A 14,722-nucleotide genomic window follows, 5' to 3' on the forward strand; every position below is an offset into this window, starting at 1 on the left:
TGAATCTCTTCAATTCTGGAAGCCTAGCATATTCCACGAAGCAATGTACTACGAACCTCATTTTTAGACACAATTGGATTTCTATGGCGAAGCATGATAATCATTGCAATAAGATTTACTAGATCTCGTGAACTAGAATTATGATAGAGAAACAATGTATACTATAACTTGTAGGTCAAATTTCAGTAATGGCAGGGTGATCAACATGAATGTTCTTCGTTTCTGTATGTCTTCTTCTGATTATGTGAAGTTATCCATCATTTTCATAATCAGAATCTGCTGTGAGGGGAAAAAAGAAGAGAAAAAGTAAATTGAAGCATGTTTATGAGTTTTGGAGAAGAAAGATGTGATATCTTTATAGAATGATTAAAAACTTAATCTCCAATGGTAAAAATAGGTCATTTGGGGTATAAAACGGGTAGGAATAATTAATTTGTTAGAAGAAAGAGAGTGTTGGTTTCTTGTTATGGCTAGGAAGCCATATAAAATTTATTTAATTAGGTCACCGCAGATTTGCTAAGAAACATGCAGATTTTGTAATCTACGTCAAATGGCTATTGAGGCAACCATATTGTTGAGGCCTCGCTAAATAGTTTTTTGAAACCTTGAGCAATAATGTGTAGTAGGAGGAGAGCAGGGCTATCTCGAGCAACCATGCTGCTTGTGTAATCGATCTTTGGACAATCATTGTTTCATTTCGATCCTGTTTATTCATATAAGCCTAATAATTAGAAAAGGTAGTTGTTCGAATCAGCCATTAAAGGGCTCATGAGAATTGATGCAGTTTGCATAATGTAACTTTTTGTTATCATTGTGGGTTAGGATTTTTCCAATTGTTTTTTGAATTTCCTTCATATTTTACTTTGAGTTTCTTACTTTTAATGATGTCAATTCATTAATTTTGTGCAATGTCCTTTTATCCAGCAAGAAAAACTCGGCTAAAGGGTAACTTAGACCGGGAGAAAAATAAAGGATGGATGTTATAACCTAATGCATGTTATCACCTATTTTGACAAATTAATTATTCCTACCCTTTGTTAATGATAATTTTGCAGCGTGTTTCTTGTTAACTTTGGTATTTAACTTATTTCTTTTACCTAAATTTTGAGAACAAACTTATTATTGCAACTGGAAAAAGGGCATTTCCCCTCTCCAATTTGATGCAACTTTTCCTCTTGTATTGTGCCACATGATTGATTAGTCAACGAGAATAGGGCTTTTGTTGTCAGTGATTTTATTGATTGAGGAAGGGATATCCAAGTACTCATTCTCTCCCTTTTATTTTTTGAGTTGTTGAGTTATTAATTGCTACATCTTTCAATTTTCTTTTTGATGTTGACATCTTGATAATAGTTATTCTTACAAAATTTTCGTACTCATTGATGAATAAACTAGCTTAAAGTAATAATTTGGTTTCATTTACCGATTAAGTAGAATGGTTGATGGTATTCAGATACATTTTGTTTGGAAGCAGGTTATGCCTAGCTATTGTTTTTTTTTTTTTTTCAAACTCCAAACAAATTAAATCTCTCTCACCTATGTCAATACTTAAGAACTTGATCTTAGCCGCAATTATCATCATAATTTTAATACTCATTTCCTTATTGAACTGATGGCTCATCACCATGACCTACAAGGTTTGGTTACATTTAGTAGATGTCTAATAGAGACTATAGTTTTATCTTTTGAACTATAGACATATAGAGACTGCAACTTTTATTTGACTCATTGATGTAATAAAATTATACACTCATTGTTAGGCAGTCTCTTGCTTTTTACAAAGGAGGTTTCACATTCTTATTGTGAGCACATTATATCACATGGATAGAAGTTGGATGCAAATTAGAAATTCGGTATTGCAAGAATATTGAAGTAGAGTCGAAAGATTTTTGTTGGGAATGCGACTAAAGTCCCACATTAGTTAGATAAGAGGAGGATCATAGGTATATAAGTGAGCATGATTATCTCCATTGGTATGAGGCCTTTTGGGTGAAACAAAAAACAAAGCCATAAGGGTTTATGCCCAAAGTGGACAATATCATACCACTATGGAGATAGTTTGAGGATCTTGTCCCTACCAATTTTAAATTTTGCATTAATGCATGCAACCCCCTGTCAATTATCTTGTCCATGCAAGAGATGAAATAATGCAATACTTAAAACATTGTGTCCATGTAAGAGATGATGTTGAAGCAGATTTGTTAATGAGTCTGAACGTCTTCAAGAATATGACAAAGAAAAATTGAGATGCAAGTACTCAAGCATCAATTATCAAATTAGAAATTCGTTGTGAGGATAGATTTCTAACAATGATGGTAGATATATGTAAACAATTTGTTTCTAGTTGATTGAATGCAATAGTTGGATGTTCCATAATTTAGAAAATCTTTTTGTGCACTTTTATGACAAATCTAAGAGTTCTTTCATCTATATAGTTTCCTATTCTTTCTATTCCATTCCATTCCCTTGACTTGTAATTTAGGGTATTACAGGAAGGTGAATTAGTAAAAAGAACCTTCTTGAGATTTGTCAATAATAATTGAAAAGTTCTAAAATATTTTACGAGAGAATTTTCGAAGGATTTACGATTGTTGATAAATAAGTATTTTTTAAGGCTTTAAAACCTTTGAAAATAGTATTATAAGCCTTCAAATATATGAAACATTTCGAAAAAGACTACTTGAAAATAAATAATTGTCGATAAATAATTTGATAATTTTCGAAGGTATTTGACTTTTGAAAAAAAATAATTTTCGAAGGTTAATAAACCTTTGAAAAATAATAATTATTTGAATTTTGAAAATAATAATTTTCGAAATATTTTTTCAAAGGTTGTGACCTTCGAAAATGATCAATTTTCTTGTAGTGAATTATCCTAAACTTGATTGATTATTTGTAATGTCTCTTGAATTTACATGTCATTGCTTATGTTTAGAAGGAATATTGATAGGAGAAGAAATATGCAAAATATTATGTTCAAAATCTTTATTGTTCTTTTATTATTATTATTATTATTATTATTATCAATTTCAAAAGAGGGAGAGGTAATTAGAAAAATGAAAACTTGTTATTGAAATATATCATTTGTATTCAAGTAACTTGAAATTATATATGCGTGTTGATTGTTATTCAAGTACATATTTCATATCAAACACCTCTTATAAAAAAGGGAGATTGTTGGTTTTTTGGTCTTTAATCTTAAATTAATTAATTAATGTTTTGATGATAACAAACTTGATTTTATTTACTAACAATTTTAGTATTTGGATGAGTCCATTATGTAAGGTTCGAATTTATGGATCCAACGCAATTTGAATCTCTATAGCTCAAACAAGATAAATCTGAAATAAGCTTAACGGAAAAATATTTGTGTCAATGATATGGCGGCCAAATTAATCAAATTGGACTTAATTAGAAGGTGATATGAGGATGAATGAAGAAGTGACACTTGGTGTGCTTTAGTTGGATTCAAAAAAGAAAATGAATTTTGATTTTTGCTTGATTTTAATTTAAATTAAAAACCAAAAGAATTTAAAATGAAAATGGAATTTTAAAAAGGAAAATATATTATATATACATATATGACCATCGAGTCATTTGATTAAAAAAAATTAAAAAAATAAAGTTTTTGCATGTTACAGTTGGAAGTGTTTTAATATATATTATATTTATTTATTTTTCCTTTTAATCTCAACCTTTAAATTTCTTTTTTTCCTAGATCCAATGGCTCAAATTGATTTTAGTTTTCAACATCTTCTCTCTCTTTCTAAACACTTCATTTTCTCCGAATTAATTTCACATCTTTTTACAATTATCCATAATTTATTAAGCTTCCGTTGTTATTCTCTCAAACCTCTCATTTTTTTTTTCCTTTTCATTTTATTCTTGAGAGATTTATTGTAAGCTCAAAATTTATAAATCTACTCCTTTAAAAAGTTTGTTGAGTGTACTATTTATTTTTTCAAACTATTGTAAGGGTTGCTTTTGATCTGAAAAAAGAGTCGTTGTACTGTGAAAACGATCGGGTTTGTTCTTGCGCTCGAAAAAAAAACGTTGTAGCGATTCGACTTTAAGCCATGGAAAAAGTCAAATTTGAGTGACAAACCTAGAAAGAGCTTGGAAAGTGGATGTAAGCCGATTGTGCCGAACCACTATAAAATTCTCGTATGTCAATTTCTCTATACCTCAACTATTTAATTTTGCAATTAATTTGTTCTTAAATTTTGTTGCTTTAAATTATTTGTAATTTTTGTTCTTAAATTTAATTGCTCATATATATTTATTCTTAAATTTATATATCCTTGACGAATCATTTAAAAATTGTGCTTTAAAGTGTGATGATTAATTTCTTATTTAATTCAAAGTGATTATTTGTATAAATTTATTGTTTAAATTACTTGTTAGCAAAAAGTTTGTTAATTTGTTTAATTGAGCTCACATTAGTAAAAAGTTTTGATTAGTTTGATTAAACTCTATTCACCCCTTTAGGGTTGCCAGTCCTATAAGAGAAAGTGAAAGAAGAAAGAGAGAAGAAGGTGAGAGATTATTGAAAATTAGGAGGGAGAAGAGAGGATGTAATTATTAGAAAACTACGATATATTTCTAAATATTCTTATAAAAGTACCACATTTTCATAAATATTTTTAAAAACTAAAATATAATTTTAATTTTACCCTCCAAACTAGTAAGGTTAGAAATGTATAAATTTATTACTTTGGAATGTTTGAACTTGGAGTAAAAAACTAGTTCTTCTCATCTCTTAGTCTTTGATCAAAAGATAATCTAAATCTAATCCTTCACTTTGGAATTGTTGTAAAATTGATTGGGAGTTTTAGAATTTGATATTAGGGGTTCAACATTTGGAGTTCCTAATTTTCAAAATATAGGGTTTTCATATCATATATAATATGTAAATAAAATTTATGTTGTATATTTTGATTTATATTGTACTATCGTATGTGACAATTATATCGAAACTTTTGAATGGTACAACCATCTATTTGAGTACATTTATATTTCATATATTGATTATAATATTTCTAAATATCTAATACCATGTTCTAAGGTATATTTAAAAATAACCATGAATCCGCTAGAAAAACCAATAAGTTGTCGTGATACCAATTGTATTTGAGTACATATCAAATATATTTCATATATTTGTTAGAACATTTCCAAATAAATAATAGAATATATTGCATATACCAGCGATATATCATATAATACGCAAAACAAACAATAAAATATATCCTATAATATAAAAATCAACATGAAAAATAAAATGGAAAATAAAAAGATATTAAATTTCATTTTCTTTCTCTAATTGAAAATAGAAAAAAAAAATCGTATTAAATGCATTTTCTCTCCAAATTAACACTAAAACCCTCCTTTTGTAAAAATTACATGTAAAAGTATTTATGATATATATGACCGAAAAGAGGATTTTTTTATATAAAAATGTTTCTTTTATTTAATTTGGATGAAAGAAAGCCCAATTGAAAGGCCCAAGAAAATGGTATGACTGAACCCCAATTGAAGAGTCCAAATGGGTCGAGAACATGGTAGAAGAAGCTCGTGGAATCGTCTTCTTCGCCAAGAATAAACCAGAAGCAACTTTTTCTTTCCAGAAATTTCTAAAATATGTTCTCTGCCCACTTATTTAAATGTTTCAACTCCCCACTAGGAAGCCATCCTTGGGAGTTAGCAGCAAACAATACACCATTTCAAGCAAACTTTGTCAATTAAATCCATTTCTTCTCTCTTGTTATCCTCTGCTTTGAACTTGAACGACCATGGCTCTGATTCCAAGCATTTTCGGTGGCCGCCGGAGCAACGTCTTCGACCCCTTTTCATTGGACGTTTGGGATCCCTTCGAAGGATTCCCATTTTCAAGCTCATTGGCCAACCTCCCTTCCTCTGCTCGTGAGACCTCTGCTTTTGCCAACACTCGCATCGACTGGAAAGAAACCCCAGAAGCCCACATCTTCAAGGCCGATCTTCCTGGAATCAAAAAGGAAGAAGTCAAAGTTGAAGTGGAAGAGGGCCAAGTGCTGCAAATCAGTGGGGAGAGAAGCAAAGAGCAAGAGGAGAAGAACGACAAATGGCATAGAATCGAACGAAGCAGTGGGAAGTTCTCGAGGAGATTCAGGCTGCCGGAGAATGCTAAAGTTGAGAAGGTGAAGGCCAACATGGAGAATGGAGTGCTGACTGTGACAGTGCCCAAAATGGTGGAGAAGAAGCCAGAAATCAAGTCGATCGACATCTCTGGCTAGACATCACCACGTTGTTCTTTCTTAAGTTTCTGTTCTTCCTCCAACATATTACTCAGCAAATGTTTCATCCAATTACAGTTAGCTCCATGTTTTGATTACAAATTGGAGAATTATACATTACATATGAATTACTTTCTTCTATCAAAGTTGAGATTTTTGCTAATTGAATAAATTAGGACCAAGGATGAAAGTAAATTGGTAAGATACTTGAAGATAACTAAATACAAAATTTAATATAATATCAATATCAGTGTACTAGATGCAAAGAATTTAAAGTCTCAGACTTATGTAATATTTTAAAATTCTAGGTACAGATTTTAAACGATCCACGGAATAGAATTTATTTAAACAATTGTGTTCAAACATGGTAGAATAGAATATGATTGAACATATCTATCATCTAGATTGTAATGGATTTGATTTGAGGCTGCATGTCTTCAATCTATTGAAGAAATAGGTACAAAAGAAAGAAAAACAATCTTTTTTTGAAAAAGAAACTTTTATTTAAAACATAGGATGAATATTTAAAAATTAGTCTTTCACTCTCAAGACATTCACTTTTCTACATCAATTCTCTAACTTTTTTTGGTTCACATATAGGATCACACCTCTTATTTATAGGCAGTCCTTGAAGTCAAGTAAAATGACTTTACTAGATTATTCTTAGATCGTACAAATATTATAGATATTTAGATTATCTTTATTTAAAGGAATTCGTGAACCAAATTTAGGATATTTTTAGATCATTTTTTGAGATATTTATTTTACATATTACAATATGCTTTTAGAAAATAATCTAATTTTACATTTTTATGTCATATATCAGATAAAATTAAAGAATCTTCTAGATTAGTTAGTGTTGTTATATATATTTTACACTCTCCCTCAACACTAAGTGGGTGTTTGATCAAAGGAGAGTATGTTGAGTTGGTATTTCTTACCAACTCATTGTTTGACAACCAATTTTAAATGTTGATGGAGTTGAGTTGGTTATTTTACCCATTCATCCCAATTCTTCCCAATTTTTTCTCCCTCCAATTTTTTCAATGGTTCTACCCATCGGTTTCCAATGGCAATTACCGCTACCATACTCTGGCAACATATTTCGATGACTACCTTCGGGTGGCCAACTTCGATGACCAACTCGGAGCTTTGGTAATCACCTCTGACGACACTCCGGCAACCAATTCCGACAACCACCATGGTACAAGAAAACTCTGACTTCCACATTCGCACGACCAACTTTAACGAAGAACTCAAGACTCCACCAACTACCTTCGATGACAACTCCAATGACTACCTTCGCATTAGTAACTTCAGCGACATACTCTGCCTACCGCCTTCTTGTGCCCAACTTTGACAACCACTGATAAAAATAAAATGATGGGTTTAATTACCTACCATTTTATCACTCTAACTCTCATCCGTTTTTCCACTCGTTTTCATCACTCTTAAAACTCCCTCAATTACTTAGTTGTTTTTCTCTCTCATACTCTCTTCACGTTTACTCCCCTTCTCTCTTCTTTCATCGTCTGGTTCATCTTTCTCATTTTCTCTTTCTTTCTCTGTCTAGCCCGTATGGGCTTTATTTCCCCCTTTCTTTCTCAATTCCTCATTTTTCTTTTTTGATTTTTTTTCTATGGTTGTTCTTTTAGATCTAATTATTCTTCTTCTATTTCATTTTTTTCTTAGATCTAAAAAATATTACATACGGTGTCTTATTATTGTTTCACTAAACAAAAGTTCAACTATATGTTTTAAACAACCTATCCCTTGATGTTTTCAAATATTACATAATTCTAATGAAATAGTAGAATTTAAAATTATGCCTCAAGTTCTTTTTTTTTTTTTTTTTAAAAAAGATAGTTTGTACACTAATGCAAAACATAATAGTAGAAAAAATAGACATCAATATTTCTAGAATCATTTCAACAGTTTTAGAAAAAGATAAATCCATATTCCACAAATTGGTCAAAAAAGACTATCTAATAGTTGGTTTTATGATTTAAATTGTAAGATTTTGGGTTTTTTTAAGATTAACATTTAAGTGTCATCTCTTCTATCTAAAACAATATCATTAGTTTTATTTGACGACACTAATCCATTTAGTTCTTTTTAATTTTTACGAATGATTATGTTGGGTTTTTTTTAATGAAATAATCACTTCTATTTGAATGTTTAAAAAATTAAATTCAAAATTTTGTGTCCTGTATATGAATATTTTGTAGAGAATTTGTTATATTTGGAGTATGGAAAAGAATTGGAAGGTTTTTTTTTTTTTGTTTTTTTGTTTTTTTTTTTATCTTTAGAAAAGTTAGAAAAATATGTATATAGTTGAAAATTAAAATCAACAATAGCACAAAAAAAAAAAAAAAAAGACAAAATCAATTTCATTTACAAAAACAACACTAGATACCCCAACTCAACTCAACTCAACTCTATATCCAAACACAGACAATAATTATCAACTTAACTCAACTCTGCACACCAAACACAGAGACAATGTAACTCTCCAGATAATTTAACTCTTCAAATAATAATTACCAATTCAACTCAAGTCAACTCTCTGCTTTTATCGCGCATCAAATCCACCCTAACTGTTTTGGGTCATTCAATCATCCCGAGCTGCTATCAAAACTTTGCATGTTTATTTTTTGGTAGTCCTTTTGTAAATATATTTGCAATTTGTTCTTCTTTCTTTATTGGCTTCATCTCAATTTCCTCTTGAAGTGGTAATGTACCTCCACATGTTTGGTTCTTGCATGGAATACTGGATTTTTAGCTAAGCAAACTGCAGATTGGTTGTCGCAGTATAAAGTCACTACATTATTAGCTTTTTGGTACAAATCCTTCATTAGTTTCTTTATCCATATATTCTCTTGTGCTGCCTTGGCTGCTGCTCTATACTCTGCTTCTGTGGTAGATAATGCAACTGTTGGTTGTCTCTTGTTACACCAAGAAACTACTCCATTACCAAGTTTGAACACCTAATCAGTAGTTGATCGTTGTGTATCGTGATCTCCAGCATAATCAGCATCGTGGAAGCCTTCTAACTTGCAATCCTCCCTTTTCTTGCATAAAAGGTCATATGCACTTGTTCCTTTTAGATATCTTAAAATTCTTCGAATTGCTTTAAGATGAGGCTTCTTCGAATTCTGCATGTAACGACTCATAACTTCGACAAAATATGAGATATCAGGTCTTGTTAAGGTAAGGTAGATTAAACCACCTACCAACTGACGATACATTGTTGAGCTGCAAGATCTTTGCCTTCATGTATGCATAACTTTTTATTAACCTCCATCAGTGTAGATATTGTTGGAAATGTCCTAGAACTCGCAGTTCTTAAATTTTGTGTTAAACATTCTATTTATCAATAAAATATTATTGAGTATCATATTCAATAAAGTCATTGATACTATCCAATAAACAAAATCATGACTATAGTATGAATACTTTAACTTTATGTTGTGACATAAACAGGATCAAGTTATAATATATAGCCTAAATGGTCTATAAGTATGTGGATGAAGTAGGGTATTTCATCCTAGTAACACTATTGGATGCAACCCATTTTGTATATTGATACAAATGATGTGATTCGAAATCGTTCATGTAGAGACATACGAGTGGGGGCATCCTATGCAATCAGTTTGCATAAGACTGGACCTTGAAATAGTCACTTTTCTTTATAACGACCGTTTACTATTAAAACAAACTATTTCAAACTAAAATGACCTAGGGTAACACGATCTTAATCCTGAGTTAATTATAAACTCTTGTTTATTTCAAGATTATCCTTTGATCTACATAGGTGAGAGTAGTCCAACAACACTGCTCAATAAACCTCCCATTTTGGGGATAAGACCAGGTAGATAGCTGGGGACATAGCTCTGCAAGATAGAATTCATTCCTACCCGACTTAGGGTTAGTAGATAGGTTGTTCTCTTTAATGGTGATGCCTAGTCTTGAACAACAGGACCTCGCCTTCTCTTGGTAGAGAGGGATATGATTGATATGATTTATAAATGGTATTATAAATCAGTTGTTTAATAGAGGGTCAGTGGAAGCTTAAGGTACCAGATGTATTTACAGGGGTAAAACAATAATTTTGACCCAACTGTAAATACGAACAACCTATAAAGGATCAACTTACTAATTATGGTCGAAATGGATAGAAATATATCTACAGTGAGGAGAGTACAACTATCGAGCTATAGTGGTGTGCCTTGATAGTTAACAAATAGTAATTAATTCAGTTTAAAGAGTTTAACTGATTAATTACAAATCGTTGGAGCTCATGATTTGTAGGTACATTAGGTCCTTCTTCTAGCTCATAAACTAGAATAACAAATTAAGTATTAATTGGATGAATTTTGGAATTAGGGTTATGAATTTGAAATGTTCAAATTCAATTTTTAGGGTTTTCATTTGGTTGTATTTGATACAATTAAAAACATTTAATTTAGTTGAAATTAAACAAAATTGGAGAATCAATTAATATTTAAATAATGATTTAAATATGAAATTGAATCATATTTATGAAATTGGTGTTTTATTAATTTAATATTAAGATATAAAATTAATATTCTTTTAATTTAAAAGTTTAATTAAAAATAAAAATTAGTTTTATTTAAATAAATTATTTTGAATTAATTTTATAAAACTAATTTAAAATAAAATGGTTTTATTTAAAATCAATTTAAGTTGGTGGATTTTTCCAATTTAGAAAAAATCCACTAACTACACTATAATGGAATTTCACCAAATTCTAATTGTTTTTTGCAATTATCACCAAGTAGGTGGTGCCATTCATGCAACCCTACCATCCTTCATGATTTCAGTGTATATATACATTCTTCATGCAAAGAAATGAGGTATAATTTATGGAAATTTTTCTGAAGTGTTGCAGAAACTAAAACCCTCACAAACCCACCAAAATTCCTTTCCAATTCAACTAGATTTGAGTGTTTCCACCACATATTCCTTCTTAAGCTTTGTAGAGAAGATCTTGGTGAAGGAAATCGAACTGGAGATTTCCATGAGCAACAAAAAGTAGATCATTCCAAATTACAATCATGAACGAACATTACAAATTACAGTCATAAACAAAACATATAGTTATGTAATCAATATAGAAATTACAGCATGAACAATCAAATAAACAAGGAGAACGCTACGAACATTTGTCGACCGCGTCTCCACGCTCCTTGCTCACGAACACTCGAACACAGCAATCTCGAATGCTCGAACAAAACGACCGATCCGTAGCACGAACACCGTGTACTCGTCCTCTGTGATCACCTCGGTCACGAATTCCTAAGCAACACGAACGGCCTCCACAGAACCTCGACAATGTCGAGTTGAGTATGACACCACCAAGAAGGTTACCTTGGTATTCTCGGTGTGAGAATCCAGAGGGTGGGCTCTGTGTGGACTTGGAATGAGGCAGATGAAGGAGGAATGAACAATCGTGGACACGATTGGGCAAGTGGGAGAAGACAGAAACCTATCGCATAGGTCGATGCCCAATTGTTTAGCTAAGGCTAAGTGATCGTTTAGCTCATCGTTTAGCTTAGTGTCTGTCGCTTACAAAATACTACACGATCGTTTACTTCTCTCAAGCTATCGCTTACTAAATTTGTATTTACTTGACAAGCTCCATGAGTTTCATTTTGCCGAGAGAAATCTCAAAACAAATTGTTGACATTAACTTACTAAAATTAGGAAAACAATTTTTCTTTTATCTCACGGTTATCATGAACCACCAATAACCTCTCACTCAATTGGTTATTAAAGAAAAAGATTTAATTATCCAATAATTAATATTATTATAAATATAAATTATAAGCAACTTATCATACTATATTTGTAACCTATAGTTTTAATATTTCATCACATGAAACATATAAACCACAGTTCTTTTTCTATTCCATGGTACTTAATGTAAATCTCATTTACATTAATTCTCCACTAGATGTATCTCATACATCATGCCGATTATATCATATATAATCAAAATACCTCTTGTGAATTTGAACATTTCAAATCAACACCAAGAACTGATCCTCAACTGAATACATTGAGCTACCAAGGGGACCTTATGAACCTGTAGCTCGAAGCTTCAATAGTACTTGAATAACTAACTAAACTCTTTAGTCATGGGAACCACCATCTATTAACTGCCAGACACTCCACTAAAGACCAACAGCTAAACTCTCCTTACCACAGATATATTATGTGTCCATCTTAACTAATCAGAAGTGCGACAACCCTTCACAGATCGCTTGTAAGTACAGCTAGGCCAATAATCATTATGCCCTTATAGTTACATCGAACTCCTTAAGTACCACTAATCCCTCTAATGAACATAAGTCATAGTTCTACTATGACTGAGTCCTCTCTTCCAAAGAGAAATAGTAGCTAAATTAGTTGAATGGGTTGAGAAGCATTTAGCTAGCACAACGAGGGAATCTTCTCTCTTTGCAATTATCTTGTATTATGAGTGCTTCATTCGTCCATTAGAGATACCCAGGAGGGTAGTCTAAGGACAAGATCTAGGCTTGGGAAGGTCAGGTTAGAATCTAGGCTCGAGAGAGTTAGATTAGAACGCATAAGCAAGAGATAGAAGCTTAGGAATAAGCACTGTTTGCTATTAACGCATCGTATGCATCCTAGAGATAGAATATGATTGTATACGGTCACCTTGCTTTTATGAATTTTGCATCATCGCATAGGACAAGAGTAGAGACTTAGAGATAAGCTCTATGGACACTTTTGCAGTCAACACATGCGTCCTAGACTTAGGAGCATCGCATTTGCATTGGAAAATGACTTGCTATGCATGGTTGTAGCATGATCGTATAATCTGATGCATCCCCAAGTAACGCTAGCTAAAGATCTTCTCAACCCGTTCATCGCATACTCAGTGCATCTCTCACACAACTGACTTTTCTCAAATCCTCCGCATTTGTTTATTTTCTCATTAACGAAATCAACAACAAACCAACAATTTATTTATTCGGTTACCGCAAAGTTTTCATAAAAATTACCAACACAACCTGTTTTCACAAGTCCCTAAGTTCGACCTTGGAGTTACTAGGAAACTCAGTGGAATTTACACTTGGATTCCGCTGAGGAAACTTGAGTGCACAATGCAATTTCATCAACGCATATCATCCATAATCAACTCAATAAAAATTAAGCATCAAGTTTTTGGCACCGGCCTTAGCACATATAAATTCGATTCCAGATTTGTTGTGCAAATAAAAACACCATCTTTATGAATAAACGCTTTATCCACGTTAAACAAGATAGTATAATTACATTGCAATAAACACTTTACAGAAATGAGGTTCCTCTTTAGTTTGGAAACAATATATACATCATTTAAAATAAGAAACCTATTATGTAAAGCTAACTGGAGTCCTCCCACTGCCACAACTGAGACGACGTGCCCGGTGCCTACTCACATCGTCATTTCACCAGCCTCCAGCTATCGACAAGATCTAATCTCTTGAAAAGAAGAGCAAACATGGTTAGTGGCGCCTAAATCAATTATCCAGGCAGAATCATCATTCTCCACTAACCAAGTTTTAAGAACAAGTAAATCACATTTACATTTATCTGCCTTGGTTACCTTCTCTATTTCAGATACCGAGGACAGTTCCTCTTCCAGTGTCCATCTTGTGGATGCCTACTTGGGGCGACGGGCGGTGGGTTAGCAGGTGCCTTCCCTTTTCCCTTACCACCATTCTTCTTCTTTCCCTTTGTAGAGTTAGAAGTAGAAGGTGCAGACTTCGTTCCTGAGGTCAAACCTCTATGAAATGTCCTAGAGGATGAAGCAACATTTGCTTCACCCTTCTGCCTCCTTTTACATTTTAGTAAAGATTGGTATGTCTGCAACTCGTTGAGGAGAGTTGTAAGGTTATATTTCACTTTGTTAAGAATCACATTGCTAACAAAGTGCAGGAAGCTCTCCAGCAAAGAATGCAAGATTATGCTAACCTGGCTGCCCTCATCGATGGTAAACCTATTCAACTCCGTTACATTAAAGTGGACCATCATGTTTAGCACATGTTCATGAATAGAGATGCCTTCTTCCATTTTGGAGTTAAATATGTATTTAAGAGCCTCATGCATACGCTGTTCAGATGGTTGTCCAAACATCCCCCGCAGGGACTCCATGATCTCACGTGCTTAGACCATAGGCTCATGTTTCTTGGCCAAGACTTCAGAAAGACTTGCAAAGATGTAGGCTCGGGCCTTCTCATTCGCCCTTGTCCATCACTCGTATGCCTCCCGAACATTTCGAGTGGCATTCGGAGCTGGAATAGGAGGACAAGCCTTCGTGAGAGCGAACATGAGATCCGCGATGATCAGGATCGTCGTGATAATGTATTTCCATGTTGCGAAATTATTGCCAGTAAGTTTTTCGGCACTCAGAAATG

At 32.6% G+C, this 14,722-nt stretch overlaps 1 protein-coding gene across 1 annotated transcript; it reads left to right on the forward strand.

Moving 5' to 3' along the window:
- Positions 1-5,677: 5,677 nt before the first annotated feature.
- On the forward strand, positions 5,678-6,418 carry LOC150035114 (17.6 kDa class I heat shock protein 3-like). Its single transcript, XM_090315717.1, has one exon. It carries the CDS (start codon positions 5,793-5,795, stop codon positions 6,270-6,272), a length of 480 nt encoding a protein of 159 aa, XP_090171843.1. The 5' UTR covers positions 5,678-5,792; the 3' UTR covers positions 6,273-6,418.
- The last annotated feature ends 8,304 nt before the right edge of the window (positions 6,419-14,722 follow it).

Source organism: Benincasa hispida, chromosome 7, assembly GCF_027475165.1.
Source record: "Benincasa hispida cultivar pf3 chromosome 7, pf3_genome.v1.1, whole genome shotgun sequence".
NCBI lineage: Eukaryota > Viridiplantae > Streptophyta > Magnoliopsida > Cucurbitales > Cucurbitaceae > Benincasa > Benincasa hispida.